Source organism: Sus scrofa, chromosome 9 (genome assembly GCF_000003025.6).
Source record: "Sus scrofa isolate TJ Tabasco breed Duroc chromosome 9, Sscrofa11.1, whole genome shotgun sequence".
Lineage (NCBI taxonomy): Eukaryota > Metazoa > Chordata > Mammalia > Artiodactyla > Suidae > Sus > Sus scrofa.
Genome location: NC_010451.4, coordinates 68,210,321 through 68,234,399, shown reverse-complemented (window position 1 = coordinate 68,234,399; position 24,079 = coordinate 68,210,321). Strand labels below are relative to the sequence as shown.

General features: G+C 35.6%; 1 protein-coding gene across 1 annotated transcript in view; it reads right to left on the bottom strand.

Annotated features, from left to right (window-relative positions):
• Positions 1-24,079, bottom strand: part of LOC100515090 (membrane cofactor protein-like) — a 40,985-nt gene that overhangs the window by 1,327 nt on the left and 15,579 nt on the right. Inside the window, exons 4-10 of the mRNA XM_021063336.1 lie at positions 17,067-17,152; positions 15,790-15,984; positions 11,914-12,096; positions 11,475-11,516; positions 9,539-9,586; positions 6,971-7,018; positions 1,804-1,854 (exon numbers count right to left, since the gene is read on the bottom strand). Coding sequence (XP_020918995.1) covers positions 1,804-1,854; positions 6,971-7,018; positions 9,539-9,586; positions 11,475-11,516; positions 11,914-12,096; positions 15,790-15,984; positions 17,067-17,152 — 653 coding nt within the window. The remainder of the gene's footprint in view (positions 1-1,803; positions 1,855-6,970; positions 7,019-9,538; positions 9,587-11,474; positions 11,517-11,913; positions 12,097-15,789; positions 15,985-17,066; positions 17,153-24,079) is intronic.

The window sequence follows — 24,079 nt, the reverse complement described above, 5'->3', positions numbered from 1 at the left end:
TAAGTTATTTAGTAAAGGTTACTAGGACAATTAAAATTACTAGATTAGAAGAAAATTGTTTTAAAACATATTATCTTGGAGTTCCCATCCTAGCGTGGTGGAAACAATCCGATTAGGAACCATGAAGTTGTGGGTTCAATCCCTGACCTCGCTCAGTGGGTTAAGGATCTGGTGTTGCCGTGAGCTGGGGTGTAGGTCGCAGATGTGGCTTGGATCCCACATTGCTGTGGCTGTGGTGTAGGCTGGCAGCAACAGCTTCGATTAGACCCCTAGCCTGGGAATCTCCATAGGCCGCGGGTGCGGCCCTAAAAAGAACAACAACAGAAAAAAAACACCCCAAAACCAACATATTATCCCAATATAGTTGGTTTAGTTCAGTGGTTAGTCTATTTCTTATGATTTTACTAGGAATTGAACTTAGCCATTCCCCTTAAAGTGTGATTGTGACTGTGGAATAAGTCATAGTAAAATTCTATTAATCTATCTCACAAATGCTATTTGCTGTCTTCTCAAACAACACTTTATCTTATCACCACCCCTCTTTATTTCCCTTTCCCCTGAATTAAGACAGTCCTAATTACAAGGAGATTCTCTCTAACAATATAAGCAAAACACCAGAGCAAGGGTAAAAATTATGCACACAAATGTAAACATGAATTTTTGACTATCCAGAGAGCAATAACACTACCAAATATTAATTCTTAGACATGATTGTCAGCAGTACCTCTGCTTCCAAACTGCCATTATTTTTATTATCTATATTCCAGAGTATAAAACGTTATGGTTAGCTCTGCTTTTTTATTTCATAAATATTATGAAATATAAGCATTTTAAGATAGCATTGGCTTTTCTAGGCAATTCACAGTTTGACCACAGTGTGCAGAGGGAAAACATAAATAGCCTAAAGTGAATTTTATATAAAGATTAACTTTACTCAACTAGTCTAATGTAAAGAAAATTAATAGCTATTTTCTTCATTTTTTCAATCAAGAAAGCTTTATCTTTCATGTAATTGTGACAACCCTCTTCATCAAGTTCTTTAACACGTATTGTGTGAACTACAGGAGTCTCCCTAGTCTTTTACAGAAAAAAACTAACCCAATTAATAGTACTTTAAAGCTTGTGGGAGTTCCCGTCATGGTGCAGTAGTTAAGGAATCCGACTAGGAACCATGAGGTTGCGGGTTCGGTCCCTGCCCTTGCTCAGTGGGTTAAGGATCCGGCGTTGCCGTGAGCTGTGGTGTAGGTGGCAGATGTGGCTCGGATCCCGCGTTGCTGTGGCTCTGGCCTAGGCTGGCAGCTACAGCTCCGATTAGACCCCTAGCCTGGGAACTTCCCATATGCCGCAGGAGCAGCCCAAGAAATGGCAAAAAGAAAAAAAATAAACAAATAAATAAATAAAATAAAATGTCTTAAAAAATAAATAAATAAAATAAAGCTTGTGTGTACAAGGTAAAAAATAGAAAAAAATTTAGCTACACATTATCATCATAAAACAAGACTTGTCATATGGGTAGCAAGTTATATTTCATATATTTTAACCTACATATGACCATAGCATTTGAGAAAGTTATCTCACTCTGCTCGGAATACTAAGTTGGGGCATATCTTTAAAGCTGTGTTATCTACCAACCTACACATACTACCACTAACATTTGTCATGGGACCTGCATGATTAAAAAGCCTACGAATGGATCACCAATTTGTGGCATGTTATTTCTTCCCTAATCATAGATAATTGAAATAGTTCCATGTAAAACTCTAGGGTTTCATAATGCAGGGTTATTTATAACCAAAATAATACCTATAGCCTCAAAATGTTCAGGTTCTAATTCATCAACTGGACTGGGATGGTCTGAAAAAAGAAAAAAAATGGAAATAAGGGGAAAAAAAGCAGAAGGAAATAATAGAGCTTAAAGATCCATATATTTATAGATTTGTTTTGCCTTTGTACAAAACCCCTGATAATTTCATTTTCCCATCATGAATTACTTTAATGCTTCTCTTACAAGTAATATAAAATATTAGACATTTATATCGATGCCAAAGCATTCTTCTTCCTGTCCATTAACATTTCCTGGGACAACATTCTATGGTACAGCAAACAAATTTATCACTAGTATACTGTCAAAATTAGCCGATGGAGTCAAAAAGATTCTAATTAAAATTAAAAGATGTAAGATGGCTTAAAAAGAATTTAATAGTTGATCTGTAATAAAATGAAATTCAACAAAATAAAAGCCCTTTATGAAAAACCCATAGTTAATATCATACTCATTTTTGAAAGACTGGATTTATTTTTTTCCCTTAAGTCAGGAACAATTCAGGATGCCCATGTTTACTGCTTCTATCAACATAAAAAAAAATGATAGTTTTGTTTCTTTTTCTTCCCTAATCAGAGCAATTAGGCAAGAAAAAGAAATTGAGAGCATCTAAATTAGAAAAGAAGAAAAAAAATCTATTCCAGATTACATAATCTTTTAAGTGGAAAACTCTAATGATTATACACACACACACACACACACACACACACACACACCTGTTAAAACTAATTAATTAACAAAGTTGGAGGCTACAAAATCAATAAACAAAAATCAGTTGCATTTCTATACATGACCAATCAACAATTTAAAAAGAAAATTAGGAAAAAAGACTCCATTTTACAGCAGCATAAACAAAATTATTTAGGAATAAACATAACCAAGGAAGTGGAAGCCTTCTACATTAAAAACTATAAAGCACTTCTTAAAGAAACTGAAGGAATTAAAAAATGAAAGCGTATCTTATGTTCATGGATTATAAAACTTACCATTGTTAAGATGTTAATACCACTTAAAGCAATATCCAGATTAAATGCAACCCCAAGACAGTATTGAAAATGCATTTTTATAAGTAGACAAATTAAAACTACAATTCATGTGGAATCTCAAGGGAATAGAAGTAGACAAAAAAATCTTCAGGTTTGATCCCAGGCCTTGCTCAGTGGGTTAAGGATCTGGTGTTGCCTTGAGCTGTGGTGCAGGTCTCAGATGCAGCTCACTGGCATTGCTGTGGCTGTGACGTAGGCCAGCATGTACAGCTCTGATTTGACCCCTAGCCTGGGAATCTCCATATGCCGTGGGTGCTGCCCTAAAAATATGAAAAAGAAAAAAGAAAATCTTGGTAAAGAAATAATACAAAGTTGAGAGGACTCACATTTCCCAATTCTAAGATTTTCTAAAAAGCTTCACTAAAAAAACACAGTGATATTAACATAGAAATGGACACACAAGCTAATAAAAAAAAATAGAGAGCTTAGAAGCAATAAGAATTATATTGCACAGCACAGGGAAGTCAAGATATTATTTTGTATTAAGTCTTTGTGGGTGTTTGTTTGTTTTTCAGCCATGCACATGGAATTTGGAAGTTTACAGGCCAGGGATCCAACCTGTGCCATAGAAGTAACCCAAGCAAATGCTGGATGTTTAACCCACTTTGCCTTGGGAGAACTTCTATAATAATTTTAAATGGAATATAATCTTTAAAATATTGAATCACTATATTTTACTTCTGAAACTAATAAAATATTGTAAATCAACTGTCCTTCAATTAATTAAAAAAAATGGAGAGCCCAGAAATAAACTTTTACTTACATGGTCAAATGATTGTCCAAAACAATACCAAGAACGTTTAATGGGGAAAAGGCAATATTTTCACATCAAGAATTCCCAGCCTAGGGGTCCTGCAGCAGGCAGTCGAGCTTCTAGAACATGTGGCATTGAAAGCTAGCAGGGCTTTGAATAGATCAAAGAGGCTGTAGGAAATACAGACTCCTCTCTTAAAGGGAACACGCAAAATATCACATGATCTTGAGACACAGGGCAGAAGCAGTAATTTGAAAAGCACCTGAGTCACACTGACCTGCTGATCTTGGAGAGCCTGCTGGAGAGGCTAGAGGCAACTGGACTCACCCAGGGGACACAGATGACAGTAGCCATTGCTAGCAGTTCATACCAAAAGGCCACTCATTTTGGCAAGTGCAATTTTGGAATATTTCCTCTAGCTTGTTACTGCCATGATATGACCCCACCCCCACACCCCAGTAAGTGGGCACCAGTTCTGAGACACCCCAGGCCAAACAGTTAGTGGAGCAAGAAACTGTGCATCACACAAGCAGGATGGCTTCCTTGAGACACCTGATCTCTCAGCTGTTCTGGGACCCAACCCTGCCCAGCAGAGGAGCAAGGACATGGATTCATACACTGCAGGGAGACTCCAGCACATGGTTCTGCTCATCAGTGGGCCAGGACTAGCCCTAAAACCCTATGGGTTTGATATATTACATATGATAAACTGCATGAGAAGCACAAAACAAAACTCTGCAATAGATACATGCACAAGAAAGAGAAAGGAATCCAAACGCTAAAGATAGTCATCAAATCAAAAGGGAGAAGAGCAAAGAGGAAAGGAAAAAAATGAATTATATATGTAAGAGCTATATCTATAAAACTCTTAGAAGGAAACATGGAGGACAAGCCTCATGATGTTGGATCTGCAATGATTTCTTGAATGTGACCGCAAAAGCAAGGCAACAAAAGAAGAGATAAACTGGATTTCATCGATATTAAAAACTTTTGTTTAATAGTGGAAAGTATCAAGAATGAAAAGACGATGCACAGAATGGGAGGAAACGTATGCAAATTATATATCTGATAAGGGATTAATATCCAAAATATATTATGAACTTCTAAAAATTAAAAAAGAAAAATAATAACCTAATTCAAAAAAGGTTGGGCAAAGGACTTGAATAGATATTTCTCCAAAGAAGATAGACAAAAATCAATAATCACGTGAAAAGATCAATCACCAATAATTGTAGAAATGCAAACAAAACACAATAAAATACTACTTCACATACATTGGGATGGCTATTGTTAAAAAACAGAAAACAACAACTGTTGGCAAGAAGTTGGAGGAACTGGAACTTTTGAGCATCGCTGGAGGGAATGTAAAATGTGGAGCCACTGTGGAATACGCTAGGGTTATTCTTCAAAAAAAAAAAAAAAAATAGAACCACTATATAACTCAGCAATTCTGATCATAGGCACATAACCCCCCAAATTAAAAAATAAGGACACAGATACTTGAATTCAGTTGTTCAGAGCAGTATTATTCAGAGTAGCCAAAGATGGGGAAACAAAGCAAGAGTCTATCGACAAATAAATCTATAAGGAAAATGTGGTATACAAAACAAAATGTTATCAAGCCATCAAAAGGAATAAAACTCTAATGCATGCTACAAACTGGATGAAAAAATGAAATAAATCAGAACACATTACGATATGGGAAATAAGTCAGAAGTATTTCCAAATCTAGGAGATACCTAGTACGGTCAAATTCAAAGAGAAAAAAATAGATAGTGGTCAATAGGGCTGGGTGGAGGGTGCCTGGAGGGTTACTGCTTAATAGGTAAAAGGTTTCATTTTGAGGTGATGAAAACATTTTGTAGATACATAGCAGCAATGTTTGCACAAAAATGGGAATGTAATTAAAGCCAATGTCAGTTAAAATTATCAATAAAGTAAAATAAAAGTTGATCTACATAAATTAACATAGAGAGTAATGTGAGCATTTATGAAAAGGAAGTGTTCTGGCAGACATGAAAACATAACATCGCATTGCAGTAAAAAAATCGATTGTGTACTGGCATAGGAATGGACAGTATCCAAGGCAACACAAAGAAGACTAGAACACCTGTGATTTTAATGTGTGATAAAAATTGGACCTTCAGGGAGTTCCCCTCGTGGCTCAGTGGTTAACAAACACGACTCATATCCCTGAGGACGTGGGTTCGGTCACTGGCCCCACTCGGTGGGTTAAAGATCTAGCGTTGCCATGAGCAGTGGTGTAGGTCGCAGATGTGGCTCAGATCCTGCTTTGCTGCGGCTTCTTCCATATACCGCAGGTGTGGCCCTACAAAGATCAAAAAAAAATCAAAACAAAACAACCCAAAAAACCAAAAATTGGATCTTCAAAACAGCTGGGGAGAAGACAACGTATTCAAAAAAGGGTGCTACTTTGCCATAGAACAAAGGTAGGTGGAATGGAGAGGGACCCAATCTCATTCCCCATATGAGATGAATCCATGATTTAATGCAACCATGCAATCACAAGGTTGAAATGTTTGTATAATTTCCACATGGGGAAAACCTGAAGACTTTATAAGACAACACTAATAGCCATTAGGGAAAAGATCACACATTCAACTACCTATGAATGTAAAACTTCTGCACATATAAGTGACCAATGCTGGGATAATTGTTCAATGAAATACAGTATGTATTAAAGTCATCATTTAAAAAAAGAAGGGATTAAATCTAAGCTTGGTTCCAATTCAGAACATTCAGTGGAAAATAGTGCAAGTCTGAGAAAAATATGAACAGCAAGATGCTATTTTCAGTTAAGAAAAAAAAAAAGCAAATGACAAAACATGTATATCTACACATAGAAGGATGCTGATGTTTAGAAAAAGATAAAAACACACTCTAAACTATTAAAAGGTTAACTCTGGTAACAGACCAAAGAAAGAAATGGAGTGCCAACTTTTACTGTGTATGCTTTTGTAATGTTCAAAATTTTACAAATTTATATTAGTATACCACTTATGTGGTTAAAAGTTATGAAAAGCAGTCTATATCCAATAGTATAATAATCTTAAAAGAAAACTGACTAGGAAAATAAGGCAAATTATAACCCAGAAGAAAATTCTACTTCGTGTTAGAAGTGCTAAAGACAATAAATTCTGATAAGTCGTCAAGAAAATATTTGTTCATCGAAAAGTGAACAAAGGACAAAAATAATATAATCAATGTAGATCAAAAATATTCAGCTTCATTGATAATTAAAGAAGTGCAAATTAGTACATTATATCATTTCTTACCCATCATCTTATTAAGTTCTAAAAAATTAAGTAGGATAAAGAAGCAATGAACCTGGATGATTTGGCATTGGGGTTGTAGTTCGATGAGTAGAGTGAGAACCTGGAAAAATAAATTTGATTCAATTCATTAGCCTCATCAATACAAAATTATAGAATTAATTTTGTTTTTTTTTTTTTGTTTTTTTTACAAAATGATTTATTTCTCAAAATGAAAATGCACATGCTTTCCAAACTTTGCTATTCTACTTTTGGAGTTCCTGTTGTGACTCAGTGGAAATGAATCCGACTAGTAACCATAAGGTTGAAGGTTTGATCTCTGGCCTCACTCAGTGGACTAAGGATCTGGCATTGTCGTGAGCTGTGGTATAGTTTGCAGAGGCAGCTCGGATCCTGCATGGCTGTGACTGTGGCATAGGCCAGTGGCTGTGGCTCCAATTCAACCCCTAGCCTGGGAACCTCCATATGCTGTAGGTGTGGCCCTAAAAAGCAAAAGAAAAAAGAAAATTAATCTAAATACTTATTTACACAAATGCATAAGAATGTATACATAAGAATGTTCATAGTAGTTTTGTACTATATAATGGAAATCCCAGAAGTTAGCAAATAATAACTCATAAAAACATGTGTTCGGAATAAACACATGAATCTTTAAAAAAAAATACTACCCACATAGTATCATATTACATAATTAATATCCTTTTTTCCCACTTGCTGTTTTGCCCACAGTTTTTCATATTCACATAATCAGATCTACTTTCTCACCATTATATGTCACTAATGATCCTCTGCACAGTCTTACTCAAACTGATGATAAAAAGTGGTTGACAGACTCCCTAGGAATTTTTACTTTTGATATGTGTATAATGTCCCTGTAATTTATCTTTATAAACTTGTCCTCCCAGAACTTTGGCTTTGAGGCTAGTGGGGCTTATTTGGGGGAGATCCAGGGGGCTGTAGGAAATAAAGCCTCCTCTCTTAAAGGGCACACACAAAAGACCACATGCTCTTGAGACGCAGGGCAGAAGCAGTAATTTCAAAAGCACCTGGGTCAGACCGTCCTGCTGATCTTGGAGAGCCTCTTGGAGAGGCTAGAGACAAGTGGGACTCATTCTGAGGACACAGATGCTGGCAGTAGCCATTTTTTAGGAGTCATACCACAGGACTCTGGTGCTGGCAAGTGCAATTTTGGAATATTCCCTCTAGTTTATTAGTGCCATGATCTGATCCTACCCCCTCGTCCCAGGATTTATGAAAAGCAAGTGTTCTACCAGATAGTAAAACATATATAGTATTGCAGTAAAAAATGAAATTTGTACTGGCACACGAATGGACAGTAGTCAAGGGAACAGAAAGAGGACTAGAACACCTGTGAATTTAATGTGCAATAAAAATTGAACCTTCAAAACAGCTGGAGAGAAGAAAACGTATTCAAAAAAGGGTGCTACTTTGCCATGGAAAGAATGGAGGTGGAATGGAGAGGGACCCAATCTCATTCCACATATGAGATGAATCCATGATTTAATGCAACCAAGCAATCACATGGTTGAAATTTTATATAACTTCAGCATAGGGAAAACCTGAAACTTTTAAAAGAAAGATACCACTAACAGCTATTAGGGAAAAGATCAACACATCCAACTACCTATGAATGTAAACCTCCTGCTCATGTAAGTGACCAATGATAGGAGAATATTTCAATGAAATATGGTATATATTAAAGTCATCATTAAAAAAAGATGGGACTAGGAGTTCCTGCTGTGGCGCAGCGGAAACGAATCAGACTAGGAACCATGAGGTTGCGGGTTTGATCCCTGGCCTTGCTCAGTGGGTTAAGGATCCAGTGTTGCCGTGAGCTGTGGTGTAGGTCGCAGATGGCGGCTTGGATCCAGAGTTGCTGTGGCGTAGGCCGGCAGCTACAGCTCTGATTCAATCCCTAGCCTAGGACTCTCCATACACCGAGAGTGCAGCCCTAAAACGCAAAAAAAAGGGGGGGGGGACTAAATCTAACCTCACTTCCAATTCAAGACATTCAGTGGAAATATGCAAACTTGAGAAAAAAATGAACAGCAAGATGCTATTTTTGGTTAAGAAAAAAAAAGAAAAAGAAAATGCCAAAATATCTATACCTACACATGGAAGGATGTTGATGTTTAGAAAAAGAAAGACACTCTAAACTATTAAAAGGTTAAGTTCAGTAATAGACCAGAGAAAGAGATGGAGAATCAACCTTTTATGGTGTATGCTTTTGTAACGTTTGAAATTTTACAAATTTATCTAAGTATACCACTTATATAATTACAAGTTATAAAAAGCAGTCTATATCCAGTAGTATAATAACTTAAAAGAAAACTGACTAGTAAAAATAAGGTGAGGGAAATTCCACTTCATGTTAAAAGTGCTTTAATATACAATAAATTTTGAAAAGTCAACAAGAAAATATTTTGAAACCACACAGAAAAAATGAACAAAGGACAAAAGTAAATATAATTGATGTAGACCAAAAAAATCTCCACTTCATTGATAATTAAAGAAATGTGAAATAGCATAGCATATGATATCATTTCTCATCCATCATCTTATTAAGTTCTAAGCAATGTACACAGCATAAAGAGGTATGAACCTGGATAATTTGCCACTGAAGTTGTAGTTCCAAGAATAGACGGAGGACCTGGAAAAATAAATTTAATTCAATTCACTAGTATCATCAATACAAAATTATAGAACTAGCTATGATTTTTTATTTAAAAAATGTTTATTTCTCAAAATGAAAAATACATATATTTCCAAACTTTGCTGTTCTACTTCTTGAAAGTTACCCTAAATATATATTCACACAAGTATAAGAATGTATGCATATGAATGTTCATAATGGAAATCCTAGAAGATAACAAATAATAAATAATAAAAATAATGTGTTCAGAATAATTGCATGAATCTTTGAAGAAATACTATGCACATACTATCATAATTGGTATCCTTTTTTTTCCACTTACTTTTTTGCTCACATTTTTTCATATTCGTATAATCAGATCGACCTTATCATCATTATATGTCTCTAATGATCCTTTTCATAGTCTTTCTCAAATTGATGATAAAAAACGATTGACAGATTCATGAGGAATTTTGGTTTTTGATATTTTTACAAGATCCATGTAGTTTATCTTTATAAACTTGTCCTCACAGTCAATTCATCACTTCTCTCAAACATGAAATCACATGTATCACAGTTTTTAAATCCTTATGAAATGCTAATGGTCAACCCTTTCAGAAGAGCATGTCAATAAACACATAAACACACAGTACATATTTCCACTAGGACCACGTGGATAAGCACAGGTGGGTCAATGAGTGTAACTTTCATATGCCATCTTTACAGATCATCCACTAAAAAACCATTTCTTTCCCCACAAAACTTCACAGCACTCAAGGTACTCGAAGAGGCTACTGGGCACCAGGTTTAATTATAAAAAGGTGTTCTAAATACCTTGTTAACATGAATAAATCCCCTCAATCCTTTAAAATATTAAGAGAGTAGGGAATAAATTAGAAGCCAGTAATTGACATTTGTTGGTATCCTTAAACAATGGGAAACCAGAACCCACAGAAATGATGTCACTTGTGTGAAAAGAGCTACACCAGGACCTCAAGTGCCATCTGCCCAGGATAAAGCTCTTCCCACTCTTTCTCTTGTCTCTTGCTTCTTCCTCAGAAGCTAGAGAGAGCAGCTCTGAAATCAGGAGGATAACTCCTTCCACACATCAAAATAGTCTTTAACAGAGCAGCTGATCAGTAGTCCCTGCCAGAAATGACCCATTACTTGTCAGTAAGTGAAGACTTTTCCTGCCTTTCAGGTGCTATGAAGTTTACTTTCTGTTGCCAAATAAAAATGCCCAGTAAGGAGAAAAGTAGCAATTGCATGAGGTGGTGGGGATGGGGGTGGTGGGGGAAGTAAAATATCGGTCTTGTTCTGGAGACAGCAGAAATTTCCCAGTTAAAACTGTACTGTATAAAAAGAACCAAACTGGCTCTTGTCAGGAAAATGAAACATAGTCCTGGACCCGGAAGATACCCTGTAAAGGTGTCAACAGATCACTTTTAAAATGAATAAAATAGCAATGCTGATGACACAGAAAACATACATGGTAAAAAACAGAAGCCATGGACCTTCCTTTACACTAATATTGATTCAAGTGAAGCTATTAATTAGATGAGCTCCCTTTAAGGCTTTCTAGATGCCAGGTACTGTGTTCAGTGCTTTGAATACATCCCATTGTAACTTTAATATCACCCAGCGATGAAGGCATTAAATCCTTATACGAGTAAGTAAAAATGTTCTAAGTTTAGATAACTTGCCCAAGTTTACACACTCGTTTTTTATATGCGGACTATGTTAAATAATTTTAGAATCACTAAGTATAGTAACTGAAATGGCTGTAAATGTGTTCTTCCTCCTGTCATTAGTAAAAAAATGTAAATCATGAGACACTTGGAGAATTTTGAAAAAATTTCAAGGAATTTAAAGGGTATTGCAAAATTTAAGCAGGACTTTGTGAAACCTGAGACACTGGACGTTGAAAGCGTCGTAGTGGCAGAAGACCCTGGAAAACAACAAAAAAATAGAAACTTGTTCAAATACTTGAGGTTTGTTGCTTTCCATTTAATTATATGAATTATGCTTTTCTTACTTATTTAGGTAAAAATTTGCATCCTTTAATTTACTCTGAGAAATGTTTGCCGTCCATTTTATATTAAAAATGCTAAACAAGAGAAATTTATACAACTTTGTGATCTATATAACATGCTAATATCCTATAAAAAGAAAAATCAAAATAGCAGATTTTGTGAATTAGAAGTCATTCATCTGATATGGAAATGAATAGAAGACATATAAATACTAAAATTGCTTCTTTTCAATTATTTTGTGTTATTGATATCTTATGTCAAAGGAACAAATTAAAAAAAAAAGAAAAGAAAAGAAAAGGACACCCTTCATACCTTCAATACACGATGGTATTTCAGGCTCCCAAGTACTGTTTGCACCACAGACAATTGTGTTGTTGCCAAGAAGGATAAAACCCTCGTTACATTCGAACACAACTTCTGCTTTGTAGTAATATTTAATTCTATATCCTGATATCATTGCTCCATTTCGGATAACTGGATAGTTACATTTGACCACTGAAGAGGGAAAAATTCCAGAATTAATGGAAGGCTGCTTTCACACAGGATCAAAAATCTAGTGCAAAGTAGTAATTTTCAGTGAGAAAAAAAAAAAAAGGCAAAGAATGAAAGGCAAGACATTTGGAAAAAAATGCTTTTTTGGTGCATTTGAATCCTGGCAAACAGATTTAGAGAAATCTAAAAATGTTTTGCCACCTCGAATAAACTCATTATAGTTTGCTTTCTTATATTTTTTTTCCCATTTTGAGAGAGATCTGACTACCATAGCCGACATCCAGATACAAATTCAGGGTAAGCTCTTTTCTTTTATAAATTATAGTTGACTTACAATGTTGTGTCAATTTGTTGTACAACTGAATATACACACACACATTCTTTTTCTCATGTTATTTTCCATTATCTTCTCTCACAAGAGATTGGATAGAGTTCCCTGTGCTATGTAGCAGGATCTCATTGCTTACCCATTCTAAATGTAATAGTTTGCATGTAGTAACCCCAAACGCCCATTCCATCCTACCTCCTCTCCGTCAGGGTTAGTTCAAAAGCAACTTTTGGTGCTCTTTAGCTCGAGGACTTTTTTTAGGTCATGCTGACACCACTTACAGTCCCCTGCTCTTTTAAAAAGGTAGAAAAGACTTTTTCTGAGAAGGTAATATTGAGCTGAAAATTAAAAGTTGAAAAGTAGCTAGCATGAAAACATATGGAAAAGAAAGTTCTCAGGTGGAAAGAACACACAGGAACTGGTTTGTTCAAGAAAAACAAAGGCCAGTGCAGTTTGGGCAGTGTTTATAAACCTTTTAGACTGCATCCCAGAGAGCAAGAAACACATTTTATGTTGTAAACCAGCATATAAACACACAGACCTGAAATAATGTTAAGAGTTAATACTTAACCAGTGTGCTCTGGTATTTCCTCTTCCACTCTACTTCCTCAGGAGCAAAATATAGGTCATTACCTCTAGATTGGCTTCAGCATCCATTAATGGGCTTTTCAGAATTTGGAAAAGCAAAACACAACAAAACAAAAAATACCGGGCTGAACAGTGAGTTCAAGAGAACATTTTATGAGATTAAATATGAACTTCAATGAGGGCCAGATTAAACATACAGCCTTTTAAACCAGAAGAGTATTCTTCCTCCCTTCCTGTGGATTGGAATTTCCATCAGGTATCATTTCTCTTCAGACAGAATTTATCAGTTCCTGTAGTTCAGGTCAGCTAATGACATTCTTTGGCTTTTTTTTTTTTTAATCTGAAACAGTTCTTATTTATGACTTTAAGTTTCGAAAGATTTCTCCCTGACTGGGAATTCTAGGTAAGTGCTTTATTTTTCTTTCAGCGCATTAGCAGAAATTATTGTCTTCTAGTCTCCACAGTTCCTTAAGAGAAGTCAGCTGTCATTCCTACTTTGGGGTGAGGAAGAGAGAATGCAATATGTTATTTTTCCCTCCCACTGGCTGCTTTTTCCTTTTTATCTTATTTTTAGTAAATTCACTATGATGCTTTTAGTTTAGTGGGCATTTCTTGCTTAATTTTAAAAAATTTGTTCATCTGCTAGGGTTATTGTATTTCCTGGACTTGTGGAGTTGTGTTTTGGATCAAATTCAAATAATTGTCTATACTCTCTTTTCTTTCTAAAACTCCTTTTACTTGCATGTTTGCTGGCTGTTACTCTTCTACAGGTGTAAAAGTGTCTCTCTCTCTTCTTAATATTTCTTTTCAACTCAGGCTGGGTTTGTATTGTCCTGACTTCTGGTTCACTGATCCTTTCTCTGTTGTGCTAAACTGCTGTTAATTGCATTAACAATTTTCTTTGTTAGGTTTGCTAGATAAAATTTATATACAGTAAAGCATTTTTAAGTGTACAGCTGTGTGATGCTTAACACATACAAATAATCATGTATAACCACTACAATAAAGACATTGAATATTTCCATAATCCTCCCCCCAATATTTCCTCATGCCATTTTGTAATCCACCCTATCTACCTCTCAACTACCTTCCCCTACCAGTCAGCCACTGATCTGTTTCCTATCCCTATAGTGTTGCATGGATTAAAAATTCATTTCTTTTTATTCTGCAGTATTATTATATTGCACAGGTGTACCAAGGTTTTTCACCAGTCATCATTTAGAGGACATGTGAGTTGTTTCCAGTGGGCTGATTATGACTAAGAATGCTATGAATATTCTCATGCAGGTTTCTATGTGTAAATATTTTTATTTTACTTGGATTGCTGAACTATACCTTAAATGTATGCTTAACTTTATAAGAAATTGCCCAACTGTGATCTAAAATGGTCACACCATTTTATACTCTTACCAGCAACATATCAGAGTTCAAAATACTCCATATCCTCACCAAAAGATGGTATTGTCAGTTTTTCTTTTTAATTTTAATAGGTGTTTAATGGTACTGCATTGTGTACCATTGGTATTAGGTAGTGAGCAACTTTTCATGTACTTTTTTGGCATCCACATATCTTCTTTGGTGAAATAATTCTATTCAAATATGTTGCCCATTTTTTAAATAAACTGGGTTGTTTTCTTATTGTGTTTTGAATTATTTATATATTGTAGCTTTAAGTCCATGCAGGAATATTCTTTGCAAATATTTTCTCCCACTCTATGGTTCTTTTTTTCTTTCTTAAAACAATATGTTTGAGTTTTTAAGAAGTGTAGCTTATTATTATTTTTTTATTTTAAGGGTAATGTTTTTAATGTTTTTGAAGAGATCTTTGCTAACTCACAAGTATTTTCTATGTCTTCTATTAAAATCTTATTTAGGTTTTACATTTGAATCTATGATGAAGTATCTCTTCAGATTACAATGGTATGAAACTACAAATCAACTATAAGAAGAAAACTGGGAAAAAATCCAACACATGGGACTAAACAACATACTACTTAACTATCAATGGGTCAATGAAGGAATAAAAAAGAAAATAAAAAGCATCTTAAGAAAAATGAAAATGGAAACACTGCTCTCTAAAACATATGAAGTACACAAAAAAGCAGTTCTAAGAGGGAAGCTTATAGCAATTCATGCCTACCTCGAGAATAAGCAAAATCTCAAGTAAATTATCTAAACTTACACCTATAGAAACTGGAAAAAAAAAGAACAAACAAAACCCAAAGTTTGTAGCAGGAAGAAAATAATAACGAACAGAGTGGAAGTAAATGAAATTGAGACTAAAAAACAGTAGAAAAGAACTATGAAACTAAGAGCTGGTTCTTTGCTGCTTTGGTTACTCTGTAGTCATTAAACATTGTTGTTTAAATAAGTTTTGTCCAGAGTTAAGCAATTATCAATGACAGGAGTTAATCTTTCACAGTTTACCATTTCCTATAGCCAGAACTCTCAGAGTTCTTATAATACAAGATAAACCTTTCTTTATTTTTAAGCCAGTGAGTATTGAGTTTTCTGATGCTTTCAAGCAAAAAATCCTAACCCATGCTTATACACAGTACTTCAAAATGTATAAATTGGAATTCCAAGGGCATGTGGAGTGATGAGTGGGAACACTACAACTAGAACTATTTTTAATTTGATTTAACTGATGTTAAATTAGAAGTCAGTGTAGCAGAAGGAGCAAGCATATACAGCTCTTGTTTATTTGAAGGTAAAACAATTTATGAAGTGTTTCCAGAGTATTTGAAAATGAAGAAGGAAATAAATGAAAGTATTATTACCTTTGCACTCAGGAGGGTCACTGCTCCATCTGTCATGTCCCACACAAAGAAGAAGGGGATCTCCAATAAGTGAATATTCATCTGATTCATCTGAAGGATCACATCTATAAGTTACTAATTCATTATATTCATACTGTTCCTTGTAAACAGTGAAATGTCCATTTGTTATATTTGCAGGTGTTCCACAAAAAATCCCTTAAAAAGGGAGATAAAGGATATGAGGTTAAGGAAATAGATTCAGATAGCAAAGTCCTATGGACTGTCTTCAAAAATCCATTAATATATGATTTCTATAAACTAGTTGTGAATCCACTAGCCATTTAGAAAAGTCTGTATGTGAAAATGTATCATCCAAAATTCAAGCCATTGATATAGAAAATAACTTTTAGAATAAAACTTGTTTTCATAAATACTTCCATAAGATATGAAATACATATCTTGCCCAGCCAAGATAAATTTCATTCCTATCATCATAAAAGATGCTGACAATTAAATGCTAAAATAGTCTTGTGAGTAAAAAGAGAGCTCAGTGTAGTTGAGAAATGCTTTATGATTCATAACTATATCTATGTACTAAATTGCTTATTCACATTAATGCTGAATATTACTGACATTTTTCAATTTTACGTCTACAAGCGTCCTGTGAAATATTGCAGAGACTACAAATTTTGTGACTTTTGCAACAGGCTAAATACAGATGTCTTCCAGATACTAAAGAATTTTTTTTTTTTAGTCTTTTCTAGGGCCGCACCCGCGACATATGGAGGTTCCCAGGCTAGGGATCTAATCTGAGTTGTATATGCCAGCCTACGCCAGAGGCATAGCAACGTGGGATCCGAGCCTCCTCTGAGACCTACACCACAGCTCATGGCAATGCCAGATCCTTAACCCACTGAGCAAGGCCAGGGATTGAACCCTCAACCTCATGGTTCCTAGTCAGATTCGTTAACCACTAAGCCATAATGGGAACTCCTAAAGAAATTTTTGAAACTGGAAAACAATGCCACTATTCTCACTACTTATTTTGGAAATTTTTGATTTTTGATTAAAAATATGTTGCATATATTAACATGTATTAGGCTTTTTCTTCTTAATAATGAAGTAATAATTATTTAAAATTTTTTTGAGTTTTAATTCCAATATAATAAATATCAATAGAAATAACCCAGATAAAGAAAAGCTCTTGGGTGTCTATGTTAATTTAAAAGCACAACAGAGCCCTGAAGCCAAAAGTTTGAGAACTATTGCTCTAACTTCTAAACAGAGAACAAACTTACTTTCACATATTGGGGGAAGATCACTCCAGGCCACACCATTTCCAGAAATTTCACAATGTAGAATATTTGCTCCAATTAGGGAAAAACTAAATGAGAAAAGAAAAGTACTATGTTTTTTAGCAGCTACAAGATGGACATAGTCATGAAAACAATTTTATATGGTTGTTTTTCTGCACTACAGTAAATTGAGGGAGAAGTTTCTTAAGGAAAATATAATGAAAGTGATAACTAAATCTGAAACTTCATCAAAAAAGAGTTTCTGCATGTGAACACACACTGACCTACAAGCAAAAGGTCGAAATTATTCTGTCATGTTTTGAGGATTGGATGAGTTAGCTTCTGGCACACAGTGAGTACGAGGTAATTCTGAGCTCTTATTAATATCCTTTAGATTAGAATACAGTTTTACCTTTTTTTTATTGCTCTTACCTTATTGAGTTTTTAAAGTAGTAAAGGTGTGTAACAACCCTGTCAGGAGCAAGTCATTTTTCCAATTGTGTTCACTCACTTCATGTCTCTTGTCACATTTTGGTAAATCTCACATATTTAAAACTTTATTACTATTATTATATTTGTTATGGTGATCTGTGACCAGTGATATTTAATGTTATAAGATGAATGTTAATGTTAATTTAATGTTATAAGATGAATGTTAATGTTAATTTAATGTTATAAGATGATGGCTCAGATTATGTCAGTGTTTTTTGACAATATAGTATTTTAAAATTAAGTTATGTACATTTTTTAGATACTTCTACTCCACACTTATCAGACTACAGTATAGTGTAAACAGAGTTTAAACATATGTAAAAAATTCATTTCCGTGGTTTATTGCAGTGGTCTGGAACCACACCTGCACTGTTTCCAAGGTGTGCCTGTATCTTCCTAGCAGCAGCTCAGGAACACTCCTACATGATGAAATCCTCCCTGATGATTTAAATTCACAGTAAAACTCCTCCTTCTGGACTCTTACTGTCATGATTGCTAGGCATTCTATCTATTCGATACTTCACCTTCTCATTTACTAACTTGCTTTGATGCTTCTCTTTATACATTTTATTTCTCAAGAAGTGTATAACTTCTTTCAGGAGAGTGTATGTCTTAAATTTTTGGTATCCCTCAAAATGCCCACCAGGCTCTCTTGATATAAATATTCCTTGACTGTTCCATTATTTGTAATTGATAATATTAAAAAATACTGTACCTGCTTCCAGCTCACTTTTCCCCCAAGGCCCACTCATTGATTCGATTATAATGTGTGTTTCTGGGATGATGGCAATTTAAGAGTCATCAGGAATCTTTCTCCCCACCTTGACAACAGTTGCACTGGTAGAATCTGCCTGATGTTGCTATTTTGGAACTCTGGCTTCTGTGGATGATTTGTGATTTCCAGATGAAGAATTGAACAGGTAAATTGACTTAGTTTGATCAATTTCAGTTCTTAGCACAGTGGCAGCTACCTAACTCCAACGATAGCAGTGTAGCAGGGACTGTGCATGTGTTCCTGGAGCAGCTTATATTTACCTGTGGGAGTCAGGATGGGCAAAAAGGACCCTGTCCTCCAAATATGAGGATCTGTGTTCTTATCACTGACTGATGCTTCTGGTTACAAAGAATCAGACAAAGATGTGAGCAGCCATTGCTGTCACATACACACTCCAATTTGTAAAAGTCCCTTCCACACTGTCTGAAATAACTTTCAGGGGACTTAAATATCCAGTGACATTTGCCTTTATCTTCATTTTTTTCCCCTTTCAGGAGCCATACATAAAATGCTAGACATTAAAAACCAACTATATATGCAGGACAAATCACAAATTGGGCCTGTACATGCCAAGAAAAAGGCTCAGGAAAGACCTTAGACAAATTTCAGTTTATACATCAGGCTTACCTTTAGCACAGAGACACCATGCAATTAAAATATATATATAACTGAAAAGAGCCAGTTCTAGGGAAAGGGGAAAATCCAATTTTTAGTTTAAATTCAAAGGTTAAATTAAATTAAAAAGTCATAAGGCATGCAAAGAAATAGGGAAGAATGGGCCATTCAAAGGAAAAAATAAATCAACAGAAATTTTCCTTGAAAGAGAACTGATGATAGATCTAGTAAATGAAGACTTTAAAATAACTGTCTTGTAAAGGGTCTCAGTGGTAAATTGATGAATGCTGGTTCTGCTGCTGGATTTTACTTCAGTGAGGGGGAATGTGGCAAGCATGGAGATGTAGATCTTTACAAAGACCCTGCAACCAAGAGCATCACTCTCAGGGTAAAGCCCAGTATCACCACTGAGAACATCAAAGCCAAAATCCATGAGAAGGAAGACAGTTGCTTCATCAACAGCATGAATTTTTGCAGGTAAATAGGTGGAGGATGGTCATACCCTCCAAGACTACAGTATCAAGCAAGAAAGAATCCATCCTGAACTTAGTGCTTTGCCTCTAGGGTGGTATCCTCGAGCCTGCCCTCTACAAACTTGCCCCAAAATACATTGATAAAGAATGATCTTCCACAAATGTTAAGCTCACTTGCACCTCCAGGCTGCCAACTGCCCCAAGAAGAAATGTGGCCAGCAACCCATGCCTCCAAAAGAAGGTCAAATAATATCTCTCTACTTAGTCCTCCTTTTTTGGCAGGGAGGCCTCCTGCCTAATCCCCATGGACCTAGGGCCTCAAAAAAAATTGAAATAAAAGAAAAGTCATGCATTAAAGAGGCCTAACTACAGGACAAAATCTAGAAAGTAAAGGAGACAATGTGTGCAAAACATGGAAATATCAAATAGGAAACAGAAAACCTAGAAAAGAACATAAAGGAAACTCTGGAGTTGGAAAGAACAATAATAGATAAAAATTCACTGGAAGAATTAAAGGCACATTTGAGCATAAAGAAGAAAGAATCAGAGAAATTGAATATAGATCACTGGAGATAATTGACTCTGAGGAACAGAAAGAAAAAATATTGAATAAAAATGAATGGAGCCCAAGGGACCTATGGGACACCAACATATATACTATGGGGCTTACAGAAGGAGAAAATAGAAATGAGCAGAGCCATTATTGAAAAAAAAATAATGACTGAAAATGTCCCAGATTTGATGAAAGACATGAATGTAAATATATCAAAAGCTCAACAAACTCTAAGTAAGATGAACTCAAAGAGACCCACACTAAAACACAAACCTCAAAAGACAATAACAAAGACTAATGAAAGCTCCAAGAGAGAAAGAATCATCACACATAGGGGATCCTAAATAAGATTATGAGATTTCTCATTAGAAATGCAGAGCCCCCAAAATGGTGGGCATATATACTCAATGTGCTAAAAGAAAAAAAACCCTCCCAAACAAAAATCCTCTACCTAACAAAATGCTGCTGCAAAAGTAAGGGAGAAATTAGCACTTTCCCAGAAATAAAAACCAAGGGAGTTTGTAACCCCTGGGCCACAACTGCAAGAAATACTCAAGGGATTCTGGGAGGGTAAAATAAAAGGATAGTAACGCTAATCTGTGTGGAAAAATAGTTTTTACTAAAGGTAAATGTATGGGCAATTATAAAAGCTAGCATTGCTGTAAAAAATTTTTTTTAACTACTTTTTTTAGTTAAGTTGGTATATAACCAATTTGGAGTTTTATAACTATTGGATATTAAATGTAATCCCCATGATAACCACAAAAAATAGCTATAGGAGTTCCCTGGTAGCCTAGGGTTAAGAATACAGTGTTGTCACTGTTTTGCCATGGGTTCAATCCCTGGCCAGGGAACCTCTGCATACTGCAGGCGTGGCCAAAAAAAAAAAAGCTATCAAATATACAGAAAAGAAAATTACATATGAATTTATACATTTCACTATAAAAATCAACTGAACACAAAAGAAAAGAGTAATTAAGGAAATGAGGAAAAAAAACTATAAGGCATACAAAAGACATAGAACAATGACAGAAATGTCAGAATTTTATTAAATATAAATGGAATTAACAAGCTGATTGAAAGACAGAGATTGGCATATAAACACATGATCCAGCTATATGCTATCTATAAGAGACTCATATGACATCCACAAACACAAGTGGGTTGAAAGTGAAAGGATAGAAAAAATATTTCCTCCTAATAGTAACCAAAAGACTGCAGAAGTTCCCACTGTGGCTCAGTGGACAAGAATCCAACTAGTATCCAAGAGGATGCAGGTTTGATCCCTGGCCTCACTCAGTGGGTTGAGAAACTGGCATTAACGTGAGCTCTGGTGTAGGTCACAGATGCAACTCAGATCCTGCATTGCTTTGGTTGTGGTGTAGGCCAGAAGCTGCAGTTCTGATTCTTCCCATAGCCTGGGAACTTCCATGCAACCCTAAAAAACAAAAAAGAAAAAAAGAGAGTGTAGGAATGGATACATTATTTCAGACAAAATAGCCTAAACTAAAAGTTTATAAGAGACAATGAAGGACATTATCTATTAAAAACAGTTAAGTATTGGGAGAAGACATAACAATTATAAACACTGATGCATCTAATGAAAGGGCATCAGAATATATGAAGCAAAAATTACAGAACTGAAGGAATAATAAACATTTCTACATAATAGACATTTCTATGATAATATTTGGAGACTCTAAAACCCACTCATAATACTTGATTGAGTAACTAGATGGAAGATAAGTAAAGAAGCAGAGGAAGTCAACAAGACAATATGAGCTAGATCTTATAGAAATATAGAGAACATTCTACCCAACAAAAATATACAATCTTTTCAAGTGCACATAAGACATTTTCTAAATTAGACCATATGTTATGTCACAGATGAAGAATACAAATTCTTGTTATTCATAACATAATTACATAACAAAAACATAATTGATAGCAATTTATTATGTTAGGCCAAAAAGCAATACTAATTAATCAAGATATTTTAAAAGATAGATATACAAAGTATTTTCTTTGACCACAAAAGGACAAACTTAAAAATCAAAATCAAAAGAAAAATTGTTAAATTCTTAATATTGTGAACATTTAAAAATATGCTTTTAAACAACCAATTTATCAGAGAAGAAATCACAGGGGCACTTAGAAATACATTGACATGAATGAAAACGAAAATATACTAAAACTTATGGAATGCAGCAAAAGTGGGTCCGATTGGGAAATTTCAAACTAAAAATACTTACATTGATAAATGAAAAACATTATACACTCTGAAATCCAGGCAAGAGGCAGTAGTTTGAAAGTGCCTGGGTCAGATACAATTTCTGAGCTTGGAGAGCTTCCTGAAGAAGAAGGAGGCAACTGGTACTCCTCTTGGGGAAACAAAGGCTGGTGGCAGGCATTTTGGGTTGAGTACTGGGTTGAGTAGCCAGACAGCTTAGGACCCGGTACAGAAATAAGCCCTAGGACTCCCTGCACTAAGACCAAGCCCCACTCACTAGTGGGCCAGCAGTTTCCATGAGTCATGGCCTGGCAGCCAACCAGCCTGGAGCCAGCATTGCCTATCAGTATTCCCCAGTAGGTGACTCTGCCACAACAAAAGAGCCCATGCAGCCCACCTAGGGAATAACACTAGAGCATATAGATATAGTGAGCACGGTGGAGTATGCTGATGGCCATGTAGGATGTTTCCTATATAAGGGCACATCTCCAAAATTGAGAAACATAACTAAACTACCTAGTATATAGAAATAAATGCAAAGAAATAGGTAAAATGAAGTAACTGTGGAATATTTTCCAAATGAAGGAAGAAACCCAGAAGAAGAACTAAGTGAAGTGGAGATAAGCAATCTATCTACCTTATAAAATGTTCCGGTAATGATGATAGGAAAGTTCAACAAAATCAGAAGAGAATGAAGGAACACAGTAAGAAGTTTAATGAAGAGTTAGAAAACATAAAAAGACCTAAAAAGAGATGAAGAATAAAATAAACTGAAATAAAAATTACACTACAAGGTATTGTAGATGATACAGATCAGCAACTGGAAGACAGAGTAGTAAAATTAATCAAGCTGATTTGAAAAAGCAAAGACCACATAAGAAACTTCAGGGACAATATCAAGCATACTAAATAATTTGCATGTTATAGCCCCCAGAAGGAGAAGGGAAAGAAAAGGGAGGAGAAAACTTACTTTAAGAACAAATGGCTGAAAATTTCCCTAATTTGGGAAAGGAAATAGACATCCAGGTCCAGGAAGCATAGAGAGTCCAAGACACAGTGAACCCAAAAAGAGCCACACCAAGCCACACTCCAATTTATTTTTGCTTTTTAGGGCCATGCCCGCAACATATGGAGGTTCCCAGGCTAGGGGTCAAATCGGAGCTACAGCTGCCAGCGTACGCCACAGCCACAGCCACGCCAGATCCGAGATCTCTGCGACCTACACCACAGCTCACGGCAACGCTGGATCCTTAATCCACTGAGCAAGGCCAGGGATCGAACCCTCAACCTCATGGTTCCTAGTCGTATTCATTAACCACTGAGCCACGACGGGAACTCCTAAATTTATATTTTAAAATAAATGTGCAGTATCTCCAACAGACACAATTAAAGAAGTGTAGATGTAGAACAAAAGTTTTTACTAAATGCTCAGTACCTCTTTTTGAGATGCTTTGCTCCTCTATTACAGTCTCAAATATAAGGCTTTCCAGCTAAGAAATTATGATCAACATTATGGTCTGGGCTAAGCAGATCAATTTAGGTTGGTAAAATGACAGATTTTCTCAATGTAAGAATATCTTTGGTTGGCACTTCTATCTTCTATTTCCATAAGCCCCTACTTCAATTATGAGAATTGGAGATTTTATTTAAATAGGCTGTGATTTATTGTCAAGAATAAAATTACCATGATGACTACATTTTTTTTTTTTTTGGTCTTTTTGCTATTTCTTGGGCCGCTCCCATGGCATATGGAGGTTCCCAGGCTAGGGGTCTAATCGGAGCTGCAGCCGCCGGCCTACGCCAGAGCCACAGCAACACGGGATCCGAGCCGCGTCTGCAACCTACACCACAGCTCACAGCAACGCCGGATCCCCAACC